Source organism: Elaeis guineensis, chromosome 3, assembly GCF_000442705.2.
Source record: "Elaeis guineensis isolate ETL-2024a chromosome 3, EG11, whole genome shotgun sequence".
Taxonomy (NCBI): domain Eukaryota; kingdom Viridiplantae; phylum Streptophyta; class Magnoliopsida; order Arecales; family Arecaceae; genus Elaeis; species Elaeis guineensis.
The window spans coordinates 2,652,576-2,675,408 of record NC_025995.2 but is presented as its reverse complement, the minus strand read 5'-3'; the positions used below and the strand labels follow the sequence as shown (position 1 = coordinate 2,675,408).

At 39.9% G+C, this 22,833-nt stretch overlaps 1 protein-coding gene and 1 pseudogene across 5 annotated transcripts; one reads left to right on the top strand and one right to left on the bottom strand.

Moving 5' to 3' along the window:
• Positions 1-3,765: 3,765 nt before the first annotated feature.
• Positions 3,766-21,565, top strand: LOC105042378 (uncharacterized ATP-dependent helicase C29A10.10c). Of its 5 annotated transcripts, XM_010919555.4 has the most exons (10): positions 3,766-3,879; positions 5,599-5,666; positions 5,837-5,990; positions 6,565-8,124; positions 8,890-9,078; positions 17,067-17,162; positions 17,342-17,510; positions 18,064-18,196; positions 18,284-20,050; positions 20,179-21,565. In XM_010919555.4, exons 4-10 carry the CDS (start codon positions 6,732-6,734, stop codon positions 20,587-20,589), a joined length of 4,158 nt encoding a protein of 1,385 aa, XP_010917857.1. In that variant the 5' UTR covers positions 3,766-3,879; positions 5,599-5,666; positions 5,837-5,990; positions 6,565-6,731; the 3' UTR covers positions 20,590-21,565. The 5 variants fall into 5 exon arrangements, with proteins under 5 accessions (XP_010917857.1, XP_073109644.1, XP_073109645.1 ...); XM_073253543.1 differs by lacking the exon at positions 5,837-5,990; XM_010919554.4 differs by lacking the exon at positions 5,599-5,666 and having other exon boundaries at positions 3,777-3,879.
• On the bottom strand, positions 11,920-13,692 carry LOC140856003 (uncharacterized; annotated as a pseudogene).
• Positions 21,566-22,833: the final 1,268 nt, after the last annotated feature.

Below are 22,833 nucleotides of genomic sequence, written 5' to 3'. Positions count from 1 at the left end.
TTAGACGATAGCCTTCCTTCTAGCGCCTGCCTGATAGGCTATGAGATTTTGGTTCGCCATAGCATCAGATTATCAGCTTGGAACTCTTTAAGTCAATTGCCAAATCACCAGATCACCAGATCAAAGTTGATCATCAGGTGTAAAGATCTATATTTTTCTGTGAAAAATTAATTAGTCAGCATTTGGTTACCTCATCTAGATATGAGCTAATTTTTATCATCCGATTCGGATTCTCCTTCCTCAGCAGGATATTTAGAAAGTCCTCGATTGGTCAAAAACTTTCAAAGTTTAGAGGTCGGGATGATCGAAGACGACATTGTAAGCCAAGAGACTCCCCTGATCCAGACGACCCCTTAATAATCATGTGGATTTCTCCTCGGATGGGTCGTTCTTCTTCTGCCATTTGTCCTCCAACCTGCTGTTGTTCCTGCCATGCTGGTGTTTGCTGCAGCTGAGATTGAGGGAGAGGCTACTGAGGTAAAGGGAGTGGCTGCTGAACTCTCGGAGCTCAACACTGAGGGGCCACTCTTCGAACAAAATGATTCAGACACCCCTGTCTGAGAAGCCTTTCGATCTCATCACGAAACTGGTGGTAGTCTTTAGTATCGTAACCATGGTCACAATGATAAAAGTAGTATTTATTCGGATCTTGATGGCATTCCGACTTTGTTCTCATTAGTCAAGGCTAAAGTAACTCAAGCCCCACTTGTAACAACACATCTCTCCGAGGAACAGTCAGAGGCTTCTAGCTATCGTACAGTCAAAGAGGTGATGGTTACCGAACTCTTCTCAGAGGACTCCAAAATTGACGATTTCGATCCCCATTATTCTACCTCGGGGGTAAGGATCGGGAGTGCTGGCATCTTTTCTCTTCTCACCACGAATGGCGCTCCTTACTAGATCCCACCATAGCTGAACTAGTAGAAGTATCATTGACAAAGACTTCTTCCATACAGGCATACTTCTCCATACGAGCAAGCATATCCAGAAGATCCCGAGAATAAGTCTTAATGAACTACTTTTTTAAGTCGTTCTTCAGCAAATTGCTTATTATTGTGACGATCGCGGTCGACTGGTCCAGGTTTTGGACCTCCAGCATCACCACATTGAATCTATTTATGAAAGAGTAGATTGACTCGTCCTCCTTCTGTTTGATGATATGGAGGCAGTCGGACCGCTTCTACTGTCGTTGGTTGCTGATGAAATGATCGACAAAAGATTGATATAAGTCTTCAAAGGAATAGATAGATGCCGGCCTCAAACTCGAGTACCACTGTCGAGCAGTCCCCTTGAGGGTTGGAGGGAATGCTCGATAGAGGATTGCATATGATGTTTCCTGAAGGAGCATGGCAGCCTTAAAGGTCTCTACATGATCGATGGGATTGGTGGTCCTATCATAGACCTCCAACTGAGATAGTTTGAAGTACAAGGAGAGTAGTTCTTACACAATTCTCGAGACGAAGGGTGGCTAGTTGTTATACTCTTCGTAGGGCAGCATCGAGGAGCTATTATTATTAAGGGTCTTTTCTATTTTCTGACCCAACTGCTGGCCAAACTCCTGAAACCGCCTTTTAAAATCAATTTCACAGACAGTACCAATCTTGGAACACAGAGGAGATCGATGTTCGAGGGTTGATCATGGCCTGACTATGGGCTTGGAGATCACCACATGACCGACTGCTGGGTCCTAAGGTGACTTTAATGAGTTAGCCTCCTCTCCGAACTTTGAAGAGACGTCTGTGGCTCTGATTGAGGTAGTGGTTGTGGAACTGCAGTTAAAACAAGATTTTGTGGGGGCACCGCTGTGGAAAGTATAGGCGATACCATCGAGAAAACTGTATGATGCATAGGAACAGTCTGAGGAGGCTGTGACGCCACCTGAAAGGGCATGAGAAAGGCCTGGATCGTCTGGATTATGGTCGTTAGATGTTCAACTTGCTGGAAGAGCTGACCGAATTGGTCGGTCGTGACCGACGCTGGTTGGACTGGTTGAACCGATGGAGGGACGATCGGTTGAACTGGCGGAGAAATTTTCAGTGCCAGTGGTTGAACCTAATTGTCAGCTTGTCTGGTCGTTTGTCAGAAAGCGACGGTATTAAAAAATCGAGAAGATGTCCATCTTGGAGCCATGAATGCGAATGTAGACCGTTCCTCTATCTGTTGCTGCTGAAATTGATCGAGATCGGAAGATGGACACCTGATCCTCGTGCAGGAATACTGGTGCTGGAGCGATCTGCAAAATAAGTCTCCAAACTGGAGGTTGTAGCTCCGATGAGGATCCTTCGATGCTCAAATCAGAAAAATAAAGAACAAAGGAGCAGTAACAGATTCTCTGAAAGGGATCTGATTTGACTTACCTGAGTCCTCGGGGCTCTGATTATTTATGTAGAAGGATGTCGGACAGCTGGGTTGTTAGCTGTGAGATTGCACGATTTTGAGATTGTCAGATCGTTGGACATTCCAAACTGGGTGAGATAATTCAACCCTCAATCGCTCTCACGAGATCAAAAGAGACGGTTGCACCAAATCTTATCTATTGGGGATAGACAGCTGTTGCGTACGTTGAAGAAATAAATCGACTGAGCAGCTCATATACAGGTTAGACCTCGAGGATGCCTTAGCTCAGCATGGAGATGGACTCCTCAGCTCATACGGCGGTCAGCAGCCGTGTTGATGATCCAAGAACTTGAGATTCTTTGTGATATAGCGTTGATTTGAGACTCTCACGATAACCATTGTAATAGGTACAAAGTTGTGAGTCATTCATACCTTGCGAAAGCCTCTGCTTGGGAGGGCTTAGAAGGACCTAATAGGTTGGTGAGTTACGTCTCTCAGCATTGAAGTGCTTGGAGGGGCTTGTGGAGTCCTTAGGCCCTCAATCACTGGATTATCCTCGGATGACAATGTTTCCTATCCAAGATGGTTTTGTTGTTGAGTATTTTAGCTACGATAAAGACAAGAAAGGTTGTGAAGGTGGATTTTAGTAACTCGCACCTATCCCAAGTTTTGTTATCTCACATAAACAAAATGAGATGACCTGAATGCCCCCTCTTGACTTCAACCCTTGGATAGAATTATCCTCTTGACTCAAAAAAGAAGAAAAAGAAGAAGATAGATCCTTAAAGTCATCCTTACCATTGTGGTGTTGACTATCAAGTTTAAATTTAGTGACATCCAACAGAGGTCTATGTAAGGTGTCTTTATTATTGTGGTATTGACTATAAGTTTTAGATTTAGTGGTATCCAGGGGAGATGCATATTGAGTCCTTGTTTGATTGTTATTTCATCCTTGTTTTCATTCGTAAAACATGGACTTAAAACACGGCCCATCAAAACCTAAGGTCTGGGAGTTAACTTTGTAGAAACCCACATAAACAATTGGGAAAGTTCTAGGGGTCAAAAATTAATTTCCTATTTGCATAAGTATTTTTAATGCTCATCCTGAATTCTTTTGATAAATAAGCTCCCATTTAATAAGATCACAATAAATATTTTTAATGCTTATCCTGAATTCTTTTGATAAATTAACTCCTATTTAACAAGATGCACTCCTCGATCCGCTTTCTTATACGAGACAGTCAAAGGAGGGTTCGTCAAGACGAACAGGGAGGGTACGTGTAACCTGCTCACGTCACCAAGGGAGTAACGAATCCTCGGGTGTGATCTCGGCCGTTCATCAAGAGCACGTGCACTATCACGTGCCCCGGCGCCAGTTTTGGCTGCCGAGTAGTCTATAAATACCAGCGGATCCGGCCCTCTCTCTCCGCCCCATTGCGACTTCTGAGAAGAGAGGGCCAACGAGAGATCTCTACATTACTCGAAGACGGCCGCCTCGATCCCACCCTCATCGCTATTACCCTCTCTCTTCGTTCCATTTGGGTGAGATCTCTTCTCCTCGATCTCTTTTTTTTTTTCCTCTCTTGTAAACCCTAGATTCCGTTCTTTCTTAACCTTCGTGAAACCCTAAGTCTCCCCGATTTTTTTCTTGATACCTGGATGCTGTCTTTCTGATAAACCCTAGAATCGGCGTCAAAATTGGGTTTTTGTGGTTGATTTAGGAAGAGGGAGCCTCGTATCTGTTATCTGATCTCTGTGATCAGCCATGGGACTCGATGATCTCGTCGTCTGATGAGCAGGATAGAACGGGTGTTATCGGTCAGGAGTAAATTTGCCAGCTTGAAGTAAGAGCGTGAAAAGATGGGTAAATTATGTTTTTTTGTTGGATTGGATCGATTGTAGTGGTAGGTGTGGTTGATTTCTTGGATTTTAAGGGCGTCTAGTCATGGATGTACTGCGGAGTTGGAATGGTAGATTAAGGTGCTGATTAGTTCCATCGAACAGATCACGTGCATATTTTGTGGAGTTGGACTTATGCTATTATTTTGAGATTTAAATGGGTATTATTGGATAAAAGTAAATCTGCAATTTTTTCTAGAGAACCTTTCTTGTAGATGAGTAAGAGCCAAAAATGAATAAAAGAATTTGGATTTTTCGTGGAAGGCATGGATAGTTTCTTTGATTATGGTTATTTGCTCTTTCAGAGACATTTTTGATGGTTTTCGCGAGCTGAATGGTAGATTAATGTGGAGATTATTTTATTAAACAGATCTTGTGCGTGATTTGAGGGTGAGCCCTTGGCGCAATGGTAAGGTTGCTCCGTTGTGATCGGGAGGTCATGGGTTTAAAATATGGAAACAATCTCTCTGTATGCTTGAGTAGGTTGCATACATCTGATCCTCCCCGAAACACCACAATAGTGGGAGTGCAGTAGGCCATCCTTTTTGTTAGATCCTATGCATTATTTTAGATAAAATGTGGTAAGTCTGTGAGGTACTGAGCTAGTGATGAGTGATGTGTATGGTTTTGTGTCTTGTGCTGCTAAAACCAGTTTACATTTACGGAAAATGTTGGTTAGAAAATACATACTTCTACATTTGTTTTTGATTTCTAAAGTATAAACACCCAAAGATCATAAATATAACCCCTGTTGCATTTCTTTGTATTTTAAGTATTTATTGAGGTACTTGAATGCACATGTGTAAACAGTATTAAAAAGATTACTCGTCTCACTTAGTGGTCATTTTCCCCTGATAATTACAGGATCATGCTCAAGATACCACACTTGCTTCATAGCATGCTAGATATTGTTCTTATGTGCTGTTGATTTATCTTTGCAAGTGTGTTAGCATAAGCATGCTGTGATTTTAGGTCATAATGTTGACAAAATTGTGGGCTTCTCAACAAGTGATGCCTTGTTTGAGATGGATAGCTAGAGTTCTCATAATAGCAATGTCATCAAGTATTGCATATCATCATTAATTAAATGTCAAAAAGATTAAATGGCATTAGTGATTCATGTATCATACTTTGTGTCATCCTAAAGGAAACCTAGATTGACCACATTTATAGATATCTTTTGTGGTTGTGATGATAATTTATGGACTAGGTATGTCATATGACACCCGTGTATATGATGTAAAAATTAATGCTAAATGATAATTACAGTTATATGGAGTTATTTTTCTAAGCATTCTCTCAGTTTTTAAGTCTTTTCATAAGTACAATTGTACTGATAGTGGTATTTTCTTTTTAAATTAGGGTTTCAAGAGGGATCTGGTGGTGCGGAATGTTGTTTTTTTTTTGTGTCTACACTTATGATATAGGAGGTAGTGTATATATTACACATGCTTAGACGGGTCAACTTTCATCTTGAATGCTTTCCTTTTTACTCGTTCTTCAAATGCATCTCCACTTACACTTTGTTAGACATCACTGTTATTTATCGATGCAACTTATCTGAGGGGTGTGTATGTGTGTATCTTTTTCAATGAACCAGGAAGGGAATTTGATTCAGTTCTTTGAGAATAGAACTGTGAAATAAATGAGACATTCCTATTTCAGTGTTGAGATCCTCTGTTCATCAAATGAACCTGCTTGATTATAACTTATTGATCTATGAGGCAACTGACTCAAATGCCCTATCATCAAAGGTATTCTTTGCTTATTTTTGGGTACTGCTATGATGCTGCAAGAACTTAACAGTCTACTAATTTTCTGTTCCTGATTGATGTCTTGTCTTAGGTTTGTATAGTTAAAATTTGCCGGTATAATTTGCCAGTAGCTATACATATGACCTTGATAAAATAAAGAATCTGATAGAAGTGGATGGAATCCAAAAAATCTTGGCTGGCTGAAATTTGAGAGTGGTTTGTTTGTGTCCCTTCTCTGGCTTATGAGATGGGAGATGTGAAAATTAAGCCTATTGAATAACAATGCATGCAAGATGTGATAGTCCTTGCATTTTTTTTTTGTTCATTGATGAACTTGGTTTCAAATATATGTCCAGTTAAAATAGGATGTCAGAATTTTTTTATTATTACTACCTCATCCTATAGATGTGCATGTATTATGTTCTTACGGTGTCCATGCTTATGTTTTTGCACCTTTCTATCCACCTTTTGGTTCAAATACACAGCTTTAGATTTTGTTATGATGTTGCCTCTTATTTATTAAATTTCTTGTATACTTTTAGCATTTTGTAATTTTTATCGTTCTGAACTGAAGTTGCAGAAATCAATCACCTGGGAAGTCCAGTAGGAAGTTTTTTCCAGGTAATGGTCAATTGATCTATAGCATGGACATGACATAGATCTTTTCATCTGAAGGAAATTCAGGAAGATTATTGTGGATATTAAAATTGAATTGTCAATTTATATGCGTTTACACATGAAATGGGGTGTCGCGGAAGGCCATTATTTGACCTTAATGAACTCCCAACTGAAGAGGAAGATGAGAACGATAGTGTTGTCCTTCTCCAGCCCCAAAAGTCCATTCCTATTTCAAATCCTCGCACCTCAGGCTTTTTTCCACCATCAGATGGTTGTCAGAGGATAGTGAATAACCATGCATTCACACATGCTTCTTCGGGTTCAGGTTTTCAACCTTTTATAAGGAATAAAGACCAACAGAACTCAAAGGAGGGCTACAAACATAAGCCCGATGCCGATTATTTAAATAACCAAGCCTCCACATCAATGCCTACAATTCATTGCGAGGATAATAAAGTTTCAGCATTGGTGTCATTAGGTAATCAGGCTGCTCAAGCTGTTGAAAGGGAAGAAGGGGAATGGTCTGATATGGAGGGCAACGTTTATGTGGTTGAAAGCAATGCTAGCAATAAGCAAGAGGATGTTAATTCTGAAATGTCACAGATGCAAAGGACAACTGAAGAAAGTAAGGCTGTACCTATTAAGGCTGACGAGAATAGTTGCAGTGATTCTAGTCTCCTCGGACCTAGCAATAATGAAGTTGGAGTTGCTTCTAAAGATGCAAAGGTTCAAGGCCCCTTAGGATCAGAGAATAACAGAGCTTCAGACTGTAATTCTAAAGGAGATGTAGTGAGCGATGGCTTGCTAGAATCTTCTTCAATTGCAAAGCCCAAAGAGGTCAAAGGAGTTGAGGCCAATTATGCATTAAGATTTGTAAATAATCCTGCAAAGAGACCGAAGCTTGATGAGCATAAGGAGGCAATGTTAGGTAAGAAAAGGGCAAGGCAGACTGTTTTTATTAATGTGGAGGATGCTAAGCAAGCTGGTCCTATAAAATCTTCAACACCTCGGAGGCCAACTTCTTTTCCAACACCTATTATTACTCGTACTGTGAAAGACATGACTCGTGCTAGCCCTGCTGCTGTTGAAAGGGCTGTGGAAAGACAGAGTCAGCCAATGAACAGGGATCAGAAACAAGCTGATGTAGCAAGCAGTGAAGGAAGTAATCCTGTGGAGTCAAGTGACCAAAAAGCTGATTCTAATGGTGATGTTAATCCAGGATCAATATTTTGCTCTAAGAAGATGAATAACAATGAGTTTTCTTCAGAAGCTTGCCTTCCACCGATTCCAAGGCAGGGTTCATGGAAGCAGCCTGTAGACTCCAGGCAGTATAAGAATCCACCCGTTTCATCCCGAAAACCTTCTGTCACAGGTCAGAGCACTTCAGATCAAAAGTTGGGAACCAAAAAACATCTTACCTCTAAGAAGCAGACTTCCAACAATTTTCAATACCAAGATACATCAGTGGAACGGCTTCTAAGGGAGGTGACGAATGAGAAGTTTTGGCATCATCCAGGTTTGGGACATTCCTTTCTAATTGCAAGTTGTGGTATAGGTGTGTTTCTTTATATGTTAGTTTGCTAGCACCTGAATTCTTTTGGTGAATGATTCAAAATCCTGAATACATGTATCATGATAGGAGTAACATGTGCATATGATGAGAGGGAGACAGAGCTGAGGAGAGGGTCAGGATTTGAAGGTTTCATTTTATGAATTTATCGAATGAATTTGCTTAATGTGTAGAGTAGCAGCCACTCTTGTTTTGTAGCCAAGAGGTAGTTAAGTATATGGTGTGGTTTTGAATCCACCAATTTGCACAGATGTTTTTTGTGAGCAATACAAGGGATACTGCTTTTAAGGCCAGTTCAGTTGAAGAATCCTTGTGGGTAGAAAGAGATCTGTTTTCTTTTTGGGAGTTGATTAGACCTCAACCTGATATTTTGCTTAGATATTTGGCAGGACACTATCTGAAGCTATCTGAAGATAATAGTATATTTAATTATAAAACTAACCATTGAAATAGAGTTACTGTGCCTTCATTTATTGGTTCATAACTGTTTACTCACCAGATGTGTACACTTTGTCAAGATGCTTCAAGGACTCCTTAAACCCTGGTCATCCTAGCAGTTAGCCATAACTTTTACCTTAACTGAGGTTCTTCTGTGTGTTTTAGTTGCTAATCTTTGTGATGCCTCATCTTATACTTGCTCCTGCTTTATATTTTGTTGTCATTTGCATTGTATTGATCTTGAAGATAACACAAGCATCTGACAATTATCAGAGGAGACAGAGCTTCAGCGTGTGCCTGGACGCTTTGAGTCTGTCGAGGAGTATGTGAGAGTTTTTGAACCCTTGCTCTTCGAGGAATGCCGAGCACAGCTCTACAGCACCTATGAGGAGCTTACAGAGACTGTAGCTAGGGATGCACATATAATGGTTCGTGTAAAAATTGTGGAAAGACGAGAAAGAGGTAAAGACCTTGAGTTTGTTATTTTGAGGTTTATTATCCTTTTTAGAAGTAACACAGAATAGTAGCAAGCAGACAGTGGATTGTAGTATGAATTTGTAGATGTTAATCTACATAATAAAGTAATCAATATCAGCAATACACTTGTCACCTGATAAAAATGGTATTTGGCTTTCTTGCTATATATTTTGGTTGTTCCTAAGGTTCCTTGATTATTGTATGCATATCTGTAATGGTGCCTTGTATGACTTTTATGGTATTTATGCTTAGCAAAAGCACTTTCATTCTTTAGCTCACAGTTTTTTTTTTTTCATTAATTTTCTTATAATCTATAATAGTTTTTGTTGTGTTATGGACAAATTTGGAGACTTAAGATATTATGCATTTGATGCTGTTAAATGTGTAATTATCTAGTTCTTTGGTAGTTCAAAATCTTTACTCCTCACCTTTCATGTGATCTATGTTTGATAAATGAGCTTAGATAACAATTTTTTGGAATGTTGTTACCCATGTTTGATCCTTGACTACATGAAGCTTCTGAATGTTGATAAGTTAGCTCTACTAATTAATGAAGAAATAAATTTGGGGGGAGGGAATATTTTAGAGGTACTTTAATCTTTGTGAACAAGTGTTATCCAATGTATCAAGAGGAATTCTTTTATATAACATGAAAATATGGAAGATTATTTTTATAGGAATGAAACCATAAACAGTTTTTGCTGATATTTTCTTGTACTTTACTTTTGGAGGAGGGTCATGCCTTTTACAATTTTAAAGGGGAAGGAAAGGTAAAAGGTAGAAACGATAGGTTATGATGGTATTAAAATTATGGAATGTTGTTGATTACTATTCATTTGACTCAAGGTTTGCTGTACCGGTACCGGACGGTGTGCCGGTGCCGGATCGGTATGGTACGGTACCGGTATCGTACCGTATCGACACACGATACACCCAGATGTATCGGTCCGGTACTGATACATAAATTTTTTTTCGATTTTCAATTTTTTTTTGGATTTTTAAAGTTAATAATTGATAAATACAATCTCAATATGGCATTATATTGCACATTATTAACATATTTGGGTTCAATTTGGAGTTAGGTTGCGGTACAAAGATTCTTGATCCAAAATTTTAAACATATATTTATTTACATTATATTTCAACTATGTCATCTTAAAACTAAAGAAAAAATATATAAAATATGCATTAAAATGTATCTAAATATTTAAGTACAAAGCGCAATAACTGATATACGAACCTTAAGATGTACTCTGCATTTAATTTTTTGTCGAGTGTCTGTGACGTTCGTAGATGTCTGGATCATTAAAATAATCTGAAGGAACATCAGTCCAACCTTTTAGCCAAGCTGCACCGTACTCTCGAATATTCATCATCCCATAAGGCATCATCTCTGGATTGTAAGACATCTCAGACCTCTCGCTAAAATTCCGACTCTGAGAAGTATCCTCGAGATGATAGTACGATTGTGGAGGAGTCCATCCAAATATGCCAGTAGTAAAATCTGATCCGTAAGATGCTCCAGACTGCATAGGGTAGTAACCACTGGAAGATGATATCTCGGATGCACTATATGCATATGGATCATAAGGTGGTTGTGGATAATAGGATCCATAATGCGAGGATGATCCAGATACATCCATGGACCCTACACGTGCAAGATCGTCCGCAGCTGCATCATGTGCTGGACAACCTCTAGGAGCCCGTCGTCTATATGAAATCGGCTCCCCACGATCTCTACCGATTCGTCCACCATGATCCCTATCCTGTGTGACATGCATAAACTGAGACTCATCGATGAATCGAATATCACCCTGTGGCTGTCTCATAAACGGTGGTCTCCTGTTTTTCAGTTTCTCCCTGATCATCAGATCCATGGCTACTACTACGAGTATCATCATCACTCTCCCTGGTGTCCGTATCTGAACCAAATAGCTCCTGTACTCTCGAGAGTGGTGCACGTACAACTGTCTTTTCTTTTTTTCCCTTTGTGTCCCTCTGTGACTGAGTTTCCTATGATTGGAAGGATGGATGCCTTCTTGTTGGCTGTCGGGAGGATCGTCTATACATCTCTCGCTCGAATCTCTGGAAAGATGTATCAGATAGCAAGTCGTGTGATGAATGAGTCCCTTGTGTCTCCTCAGACTGTGGCTGATCAGCTGGAATCCTATGTGGAATATTTTTTTCTGTCCATTGTCCTGGATCCACCCTGATCTCCCTCGCCACCACACTGGCTGATCGTGGAGGAGATCTTGGCTCATCAAGCTCTGGCTCCTGCTGCTGACCTGCAAGCCATCCGATGATCGGATTGTCATCCTCGTCGGCATAATCATCCAGCGTCGGATCAGTGTACTTCAACTGAACTTCCTCCTGAATACATTTTAGCCTCAACTTCAGATTGTAGTGAACATATACAAGATCGTCGAGGCATTTTTGTGTCAGACGATTTCTCTGTTTGCTGTGGATAAGGGCGAAAGTGGACTAATTACGCTCACAGCCACTAGCAGAGACCGTCTGAGAAAGAATACGGACAGTCATATGTCTCAAATTTTCTGCTGACGTTCCAAAATGAATCCACCATTCAGCTATAAAAGCAAAATTACATATCAAATTTGATGATATTATTAAGCAAAATTACATATCAACCTACATTGCTCATTATTGATATGTAATTTATCTGGATTCATCTGCTTTTTGCTTACGACCGCTGATGGGACTCCAAAACTGTCTGATCCCTCTCTAAACTGTTTCGTCTGAAATAAAATATATTTATTATTTATAAATATATCAGATCAAATTTAGTTGAATAATTACATCTGTTTTAAACTAGCATATCTCTTGCAGACACAACGACGCGATTTTTGGATCGGACACCATCTTATATATGACATTGCGAAGAGCAGCAAGAAGCTCGCCATCCATATCTATCCCAGGAATAGTATACTGAAATCTCGGATTCAAGTAATAAGCTGCAGATAAATTTCAAGACTGATTAAGCACAATTTTAATTTCATACTTCGAAAAAATATTTTAAAACATTCTTGAATCCAAATTTACCAGCTAGATGCAAATCTCTGCCCATTAAATAGTTCCAACGGCGCTCAATAATGTTAATAAATTCTTGAGTATGCTTGGGATCATTCTCACTGATCTGTTTCTTTGCCCTCTCTATTATGTAATATAGGAAGCCCATCTGGGGTATCTCTCGCTGTCCACGGCGCGAAGCACCTCATATAAAAGCTTGATAGCCTTCACTATCTTCTTTGCCCACTGTCAAAATGACTGACTCGTCATCAAGTTCTCCACATGACTTCCATCAGTGCTGGTCCTCGCATATCTGCTCTCCTGCCACTCGGCACTGACAAACATCTGACGTAGGACTGTTTTCTTCTGAAGAAGACTATCAAGTGCTATGTAGTTGGTAGCAAACCGTGTGATACCCGATCGTAAGATCTCCCCCCCAGTATACGTCCGCATCAATGAAAGAACCCATGTGTGGTTGTAGATGAATCTAGTAATGGTCTGGGCAATCTCCACTATCTGCTGCATCCTGCGAATCTTTCTGATATCCATCAATATAAGATCAATGCAATGTGCAGCACATGGGGTCCAGTATATCTGCGGTCGCTGCTCCATCAGCAACTCTCCGGCAGCCTTATATTGTGGTCCGTTATCTGTGATGACCTGCACGACATGCTGCTCACCCACTGAATCAATCACCTCCTCCATCAGATCAAGGATATATGTGGCATCGTGCATCTTATCTGAAGCATCGATTGATTTGTGAAAAAATATTTTTCCATCACAGTATGTCAAAAAATTAATGATGCTCCGTCTAGTAGGATCTGTCCAACCATCACACATCACTGTCAGACCGTATGTAGGCCATTTATTTTTGTAAGAAGCAATCCATCTCTGCAGATCCTCCTTATTGCTGTCAAGAAGCTAACCATAGATGTCCTTAGGTCCTGGAGGATCTACACCCTGGCCGGCAGCTTCTATGGCTGAAATAGTAGATCGGTAGTAAGGATTGGCTGCTGCATTTGCTGGAATATGGCTAAAATGAAATCATGATCCAATAGCTCGCCACATATCTTTTTTCTTATCTTTTTTCAGCATAATGTCAATTCTCTGCTGCTTTGAATCCTTACTGGGCAAAGCATGTGGATCCAAATCTTGAATGTTGGCTCCTGCTGGAATATCTTTGGAGGACCTCCTCCTATTGTCAAAAGCTCCCAACAAAGAAGACATGTTGCGTCTGCTCCCTCTACCACCAGGCTCTTTGACTGAGGTAGTCCTCTTTAACTCGAATTCTCCCCAATCAGTCGCTGATCCAGATCCTGATTCGTAGTATGATGGTCCGAATCGCTCTCTGTACCGGGCCATCTCCTCCTGCTGGTACTGATCCGCCAAGCTCGTCTGAATGGCAGCCTCAATCTGTACCTCCTCATTATCTTGAGCAGAAGTCTCCTCTGACTCTCTAGAGTGATAAGAAGGTGGCTCTGCAGTTCGACGGTATACTTCGGTCTTTTTCTGCTTTGCTCTTTTCTTCACTGCTTTCGAATCAGCAAAATATTTTTTCATCAATTGTCAGATCTCTTGCGGACATTTCCGACACATGGACACATCGGGATAACCACTAGCCAGATGCTGCTTCAACCTAGTCACCCCTCCTTCCTTGAACTCTGTGTTGCACCATTTGCATCTCCAATGATGTCGAGCCGAGAGCATCTCGCCATGATCCCAACCGATGTTACGCTCTAGATTTTTCTTCTTATTCATTTCTGCAGGTATAATAAAATATTAATTATTTCGAATTACCTGTAATATAACACTAATTACATATATTTTTTATTTGATAATATTTTTTACTATTTAAATATTTACAAAAAAAATTTCAAAAAAATCTCAAGTTAGATTCAAATATTTCAATTGTTTTGAATCATTCTAAACATTATTCTCAATTTCTAAACTAACACTGATTTTTTATTTTTTTAATTTTTTAATAATTTTTATATAAATAAATATATACTATAAAATAGCTGATTAATTAAAGTGAATGAACGTCATGCTCTAAATTTTTTTCTTATAAATATATGCAAGTACAACAAAACACGGTAGTTTAACGATAATTAAAATAATTATATATAATTTAAAATAATTTTAATAATTATTGTAAAATTTATAAATTAAAAATAAATATGTTATATATTTCAAATAATATTTTTAAATTAACTAAAATATAACACTATTTTTATATATTTTTTATTTTAAATAATTAAAAAAATAATTTTTTTATTTCAAATATTTGAAAAAAAATTGAAATTAGATTTAAGTAGCTTGAATCATTCTAAACATGATTCTCAAACTCTATTTTTTTCTCTAAAATTTAATTTTTTTACTTTTAAATAAATAAATATTTAAAAATATTTAAAAAATATATAATTAACAAAAATTAACAATTTTGGTGTCATCGTGTAGATCTTCCAAAAATCTATCACATATAATTAAATCATACCAAAATCACAAGATTTTGGCATGATTTTCTCTTATTTTCATTCTTTCTCATTCTTATCCTTATTTTTAACAACAAAAATAAAAAAAAATATTTACTAAGAAAATAACATATTATCTTACTTCCGGCCAAAGATTAGCCTCTCCTCGAACCACTCCTGCAATTTGACGGAGTTTTTTCCTTTTTTTCTAATTTTTCGGAGGTCTCAACGGTTTCGTTGAGATCTTCACAAACTTCGGATCTTCGGGAGTTCTCTAAGAAGTTCTCAGAGAACTCTTAAGCCACTCAATGATTTAAGTCTCCGACCCCACCCCCCTCCCCCCCCTCCCCACTTTATTCATGTGGGCATGTCGGTACGGTTCGGTTCACACCAAACCAGACCGAACCGATCCATACCATCCGGTTTTGGGCGGTATGGATGCGAACCGGACCGAACCGAGCGGTTCGGGACGGTTCGAAAAATATTTCGAAAAAAAGGTCCGAACCAGACCGATAAAGTATCGGTCCGGCTCGGTACTCCTTGTATCGGGCGGTTCGGTCCGGTACGGCGAACCCTGATTTGACTCATGTCAGATGCCAATTCCAGTGAGTTTGGAATCCATCTGTACATTCTTTTACTTGCATTGGGTTTAAGTCTGTCGCTAATTTAATAGGAGGAGAATTTGCATTGGCAATATGTTATTTGAATTTTTGAATGTTCATTTTGCATTGGCAATATGTTATTTGAATTTTTGAATGTTCATTTTGGATGTGCATTGGACATACTTCTTAGATAGGTATTTTGAAGTGTAGAATGGATTTAAACATTAGGAATCTTGTAGGTCAGACACTTGGAGACCTTTATGAATTGGTTCTGGTTGTTGATTTTTTGTTTTTGCCACCCATTTCTGCAAAAGTAAAGGCGGTCTGGTAGGTCTTTCTGAAAAGCTAGTGTTTGCAGTCGTATCTGTAGATGCCTATAGGCATCAGTGTTTGGTTTCATTACTTGTAAAATCAACTGCTTTTTCAAGTTTTGGGTCCTAGGGATCAATGATCCCTTTCTGCAATGTTTTGGGCATAATTTCAATATTCTTATGGCACCGTTGACTGGTTTTCATGGTTTTTAGGGCTCTTAATTTTTTTGGTTTTTTACCTACTTACCTCTACCACCATTTTAAATAAGCATGACAGTTGTAAGAGGGAAGTTTTACAAATTGAAAATATTATATGAAGTGGGAATATCCTGGTTATTTGTTAGGTAATACTGGGTTGATGTTTCTTTGTCAGAATGAAATTTGTCCGGAATATATAATGGCTTTGGTAATTTTGGCTTTGAACTCTTGTCCAGCATTGCAGAGCTGGATACATTTGGCTGTTCCAGTAACTTGTGTGCTTGAGTGCCCACCCCATCATATTTGTAAAATGAACCCAGTTATTGAAGTTAATATAATTCTTCATTGAGGACTTGTGTCCTGCTGAGGTTTAATATGATTGCAAAGGGCATTATATCATTTTATACTGAATGCCTGCAGACCTTCCGCACATCAAAATGTAATGAAATCTCTCCAAACTTCTGCTTGAGTGATTTGGCAAGGGCTTAGATTGGACCTTGGAGGTCCTTTGGGAATCTAAGATTCAATCATGATATGGAATGAAGTCTGGCAGACTGGCAGAATGAGTCAGTTGATTTGTATTTGCAATATTTGAGTCCTGTAGGGATAAATGTAGTTCATTTTTAAGATTTTTTAGAGTCTTCATAAACTTTTTTTTTTTTGAAGAATTGCTCTTTCTAATAATTCAACCGTCATTGGAGAAGGCTTTATCCCTGTTGCATATAATGGTGCTCAAAGTAACCAGCAGCTGATTGTTACGTGAAGGGGATTTTTTTTTTACCCATGCATTATATGCTGATTTTTTTGGATTCTGAATATTCCTTTATGGTGGTATTGCTGGTATTCTCGGAACTGGATGTTTGGCAGGACCATTTGAAGGATACATAAGGGAATTGGATTAAGCACTGAGTTTCTGCAGAATACTGCAACACTTGCTTGAAAGATAATTTGCCTGTTTTGTGCAGGTCAAGCTAGCCAATGATATCTTTGAAAGTATATGTTCTACAAAGGAACAATACTTGCTGCTACAGTGGCTGGCTGAATAATTTTCATTCCTTCCAGAGATTGTTGACTGGTAAACTAGTTTTATGTCTGAAAATTCATTAGTTTTGATTCTTAGTTCTTGCTGCTACTTGGAAGCAAATGATTTATCGAACTGGTATCTTAGTAGTGCGCTATTATGTTTATTGTCTGGCTTGCATTGTTATTTGTTTCCACTTTCCAATGTTCAATCTCATTGCCGTTGATAAGAATAAGGCCATTTTCCAGTTATAGACATTCTGTTGGTGCTCATGTTTGGAAACTGATTCCTAAGGGCGAGTGTCTGTATGCTGCAACCTAATGGCATTTCGCATTTCTAAATCCAGGATGGTATGATATCATAGTTCTTCCAGTGCATGATTGCAAATGGACTTTCAAGGAGGGTGATGTTGCAGTTTTATCAACGCCTCGGCCTGGTACAGGTGTGCATTGAGCCTATATGTACTTGTTCATTTCAGTGGTTCAATCAATTTTGCATGCACCTTCATGTTATTTCCATTTGTTAAACCAAATTATGCACAAAAGCATATGTGCTCTTTCTTTTGGTTAGGTTGAACTTTCCATGTGGTTTAAAGTCATGTGCTTATGTTTGTGCAAGCAGCTAGGTCTAACAAGAGAACTATCAATGCTGGTGCAAATGATGTTGATGTCGAATCAGAGGTTACTGGACGGGTTGTTGGTACTGTTAGGCGACATCAACCTGTTGATACGCGTGATCCTTCTGGGGCAATTCTTCATTTTTATGTGGGGGATTCATATGATTCTAGTAGGTAATGTGGTTTTAGCTTTCATAATGTGTGCATGCTCAGAGACCAGCATATACACTCGATACAAAGTGCAGACTGAACTGTTATAGTGCATCCCATTGGGCTGATGTTTGATTAGCAGGCAAGATTTTGAGTGTTGTCATTATTTGACTAAACTATAATGAGGCAATTTGGGATTTTGTTTAACGTGTGCAAATTTACTGGGTTAGATTTAAATTTGGCTTGGGTGGATCAATGTGTTAAGTAAATTTGATTTACCAAATATCTTGGAGATTTTTTAAATCACCGAGGGTTTGTGTATACTTTTTCTAAAAATATGAACATGTTTTTTCTCTTTCTTTTTTATTTTCAAAGGAGAAAAGCTGTCTTGGCTTGTCTGGATCAAGTGTATTATGATTTTTCTCCTACCAAAGTTATATATACTCTTTGAATGCCATTGGTCCTATTAGATGCCTCTGCTATCATGCGTATTGTTCTCAGCCTTTTCTTTTATCTTTTCTTTTTTTTTTTTAGGAGACTAATGTTATGTAGTATTTACACCATTTTTAACTTTCAGCAAATTGGATGATGATCATATTCTAAGGAAGCTTCAACCCAAGGGCATTTGGTATTTAACTGTTCTTGGGTCCCTTGCAACTACTCAGCGTGAATACATTGCTCTTCATGCATTTCGCCGTCTTAACTTGCAGGTGACCTATAATGTTCTACTTAATGGAAGGGTACCTTTTTACCTGTAATTCTTGCATGAATAGTGCTGATGACATTTCTGTGTGCAGATGCAAACTGCAATTCTGAAGCCTAGCCCTGAACACTTCCCCAAGTGCGAAGAGCAGCCTCCTGCCATGCCTGAGTGTTTCACCCAGAATTTCGTTGATCATCTTCATAGGACTTTTAATGGTCCTCAGTTGGCTGCCATACAATGGGCTGCAATGCATACAGCCGCAGGCACGAGCAGTGGAGCAGCTAAAAGGCAAGATCCATGGCCTTTCACACTTGTTCAAGGCCCTCCTGGTACTGGGAAGACACATACAGTGTGGGGCATGTTAAATGTCATTCATCTCGTCCAATATCAGCATTACTACACTGCTCTGCTCAAGAAACTTGCTCCAGAGAGCTACAAGCAAACTAGCGAGATTAATTCTGAGTGTGTGGGTACAGGATCAATTGATGAAGTTTTGCAGGGTATGGACCAGAACCTCTTTCGTACTTTGCCAAAACTTTGCCCCAAGCCCAGAATGCTTGTCTGTGCTCCATCAAATGCTGCCACAGATGAGCTGCTAGCACGTGTCCTTGATCGTGGCTTCATCGATGGAGAGATGAAGGTCTACCGCCCTGATGTTGCTCGTGTTGGAGTGGATTCACAAACACGTGCAGCTCAGGCAGTTTCTGTTGAGCGAAGAACAGAACAGCTTTTGCTGAAGGCCCGTGATGAGATTATTGGGTGGATGCATCAGCTGAAAATTCGTGAACAGCAGTTCTCACAACAGATAGCTCATTTTCAGAGAGAACTCAACGTTGCAGCTGCAGCAGGTCGATCTCAAGGATCTGTTGGTGTTGATCCTGATGTTCTTGCTGCCCGGGATCATAGCCGTGATGTACTACTTCAGAACCTTGCTGCAGCTGTGGAGGGCAGGGATAAAGTTTTGGTTGAGATGTCACGTCTTCTTATTTTAGAAAGCAGGTTTCGTGCTGGAAGCAGCTTTAACATGGAAGATGCACGGGCCAGCCTTGAAGCAAGTTTTGCTAATGAAGCTGAAATTGTTTTCACTACTGTTTCAAGCAGTGGCCGTAAGCTATTCTCTCGTCTCACTCATGGCTTTGATATGGTGGTTATTGATGAGGCAGCCCAGGCCAGTGAAATGGCAGTCCTGCCTCCCCTTTCACTGGGTGCTGCAAGATGCGTGCTGGTTGGTGATCCCCAGCAACTCCCTGCTACAGTCATTAGTAAAGCAGCTGGAACCTTGTTATATAGTAGAAGCCTTTTTGAGAGATTTCAACAAGCAGGTTGCCCTACCATGTTATTGTCTGTGCAGTACAGAATGCACCCTCAGATTCGTGATTTTCCATCTAGATACTTCTATCAAGGTCGTCTGACAGACAGTGAGAGTGTGGCCAATCTTCCTGATGAAATTTATTACAAAGACACTTTGTTGCAGCCTTACATTTTTTATGACATCATGCATGGACGTGAGTCGCACAGAGGGGGATCAGTATCATACCAGAATATTCATGAAGCACAGTTTTCTCTGCGGTTATATGAGCATCTTCAGAAGTTTCTGAAGGCCAATGGCGTGAAAAAAGTCACTGTTGGCATAATCACACCATACAAGCTGCAGCTGAAGTGTCTCCAACGAGAATTCGAGGAAGTTCTGAATTCAGAGGAAGGAAAGGATATCTACATCAACACTGTTGATGCATTCCAGGGTCAGGAACGTGATGTAATTATCATGTCTTGTGTCCGTGCCTCGAACCATGGTGTGGGATTTGTTGCTGACATTCGCCGCATGAATGTTGCTCTTACTCGAGCTCGGAGGGCATTATGGGTATGTTTTGCTCTCTCTCTCTCTCTCTGAGTGTGTGTGTGGGTGGGTGCATGTGCGTGTGTGATTTTAGAGTGCCAATATGAAAAGGACATAAAATTGTTGTGATGTCAAAATTTATTTTCTTCCAGGTTGTGGGCAATGCCAATGCTCTCGTGCAGTCTGATGACTGGGCTGCATTGATTGAGGATGCCAAGGTGAGGAAATGTTTCATGGGCATGGATAGCATCCCTAGAGAACTCTTGGTTCTGAAGGGGTCTGCAAGCACTCCAGGAAAACTTTCCTCAAATAACATGAGGAGCTTGAGATCGGGTGGGAGGCAGAGACATCTGGAGATGCTCCCAGAACCCAAGTCTGGGACACCATCTGAAGATGACGAGAAGACAAACACATATATTCCACGGAATGGTAGTTATAGGAATCTTAAGTTGAATGAAGCTTCTTTGGATGATTTGGGGCAATCAGGTGACAGGTCTCGAGATGCTTTGCAGTATGGCATTGCTAAGAGGCAAAATTCTTCTGCGTCATCTAGGAGAGATTGATGCTTTCATTTCTATCTGGGGCTTTATACAAATCCATTTCAATCAGCAGGCTCTAACATGTTAGAGTAGCTCTATTCATGCAGAAGTCATGATGCGATTCCTCAGGCATTTGTGCAATGAAAGACAGCCTTTCCAAATGCTGATGTGCCTGATAGATTGGGTGGCTGAGCTTGAAACACCTGTGACTATAGTGATGGTCAGGACAGCCAGGATTGTTCGAGATTAACCATCATCAAGGATGTGTGTCAGGTAGGGCAGCCAAGATTACTTAGAAGAGAGCCATCATGAGGGATGTACCTCCGGTCTTGAAGATGGTTTGAGGAGGTGCTGGTGTTTTGGAAAGCTGACTGGTCAAGACGCAAACCCGTGATATTAGAAATGCTCCGCCAAACATACTCTGCTCCATCTTTCTGGAGATTTCCTTTCACCAGTTGTGTTTGGAAGGCAAGATTCGAAAGAAGTTCCCATTTGGATCAAATGCCATGCTCAGTGTCGAGTGGCATGTGGTGTTCCAGGAACTTTGAAAGCTGAAAGACTACCCAAAGGCTAGGCAAGTGCTCCATTAAATTTAGTAGAGCTTGGATGTGGTGCTATGTGTGGTTCTATAATCTTTAGACATTTGGCACCACTTGCTGATTTGTGTCACCTGCAGCAAAGTCTAAACTTCATGCTTGAAGTAGCATGTGTATATGGTTGAAACAGAGGCCATGCCCTATAAATTATTGGGAAGGACTTTAATGGATGCATCGATCCGGATTTGATCGATCCTGGACTCACAATCTTCTAGAGTGCGATCCCGGCTGTCGGTGGGGTGATATGATCAAAAGCAAGCCTCAAAGATGATGGACATTTGAGGATGCTGGATTACTTGTATGTTGCATGGAAACAGGCTAACAGGTCGTCACCCTTCTTTTGTAACATAGAGCAACATCCATAGTAAAAGAAAGAAAAAGAGAAGAAGAAAGTTGATTCTTTATTTTCTCTTATGCCTTATTTTGATGATAAATATAGAGTTTGCGACTCATCTCAGGTTTGATGGTGCAAAACCCCGTTTCGAGTAGTTTGTTTTCCGGAAACCTATTGCATTGTTGCGTTTATGTCTCCTTGGGAACCCGGTACTTCTTGCTGCAGATTATTGAGATAACATATGTCTTCGAAGAAGGGGATTTAATTTGCGAGCTAGATTGGTGGCATATTCTGTCTTTGAGAGTGGTTTTTGGCTTGTGAGATACAGCGGAATTCTGGAATTGTTCCAAAAGGAGATAACCCTTTGTCCGAGCGGGCTGGAAACCAAGGAATCCTGGTCAAACGCCCTGACCGGCAGCGCATTATTTTTTTAGTTCCTTCCCTCCTTGGCACTCGTTACAAGGAGGTCGCTTTGAAAGCTGTGCGAACGGTGGGTTCGCGTGGAGAAAGCCGAATCCGCGCTGTGCTTCTAAAACATCTAGGTTATTTTACAATTAAATTTAAAAAATCAAAAGAGTTGTATCGGGCGCTGTTCCGTCTTGTTCGTTTTTCTTCTTGCATTTTTGAAAATGAAAACAAAAGATAACGCCAACACCGAGTTGGACTTTAGATTTTTTTTTTTTTTTTTTCCTCTCTCTTTTGCCGATATATCCAATTCTCAAAGGTGCTTTTGTGATTGGTTGGGACATGCAAATAGATCTTCCTGACACAAAGTGGGTAGTCGGTCAAATTAGGTCATCTTATATTTGAAAATACACCTTGGAGGAGTTCGACTGGGAACATCCACCAAGGAGAGACCTTCCCAAGGAAAGAAGAGGGCGTGACTATTTTAAGTGCTAAATGATAGCAAGTTATCTGGACTTGTCTCGACCAGGTGGCACCTTTCTCTCTTCAATTGAGTGATCCCAAGCTTCGATTTTAGATTGTGGCAATATGGTGGCACTCTCGCCATATTTTTTTCTGATTGCAAGAACTAAACTGGAGTGCAGGTTTTTAGTCCCACGTCAACAATGCAGGAAATGAGATTTAGAAGGGAGGTTAATAAAAAGAGAATGTTAGGAAATACCATGTCATGTACACCTTACAAGGCATCAATGGTGATTAAGAAGATTCAGCACTGGCTTTTCATTTCCTCTGGTTGGAGAGTGCATATGTCATCACCTATGATAGAGGGGGTTTGCACATTCATGTCCACCGATTCGATTATCTAAGTATTTTATCAATTGATTTCATGTAACTATTGCTTGTATATAGAAGTTCTTGTATTTGGTTGGGTGT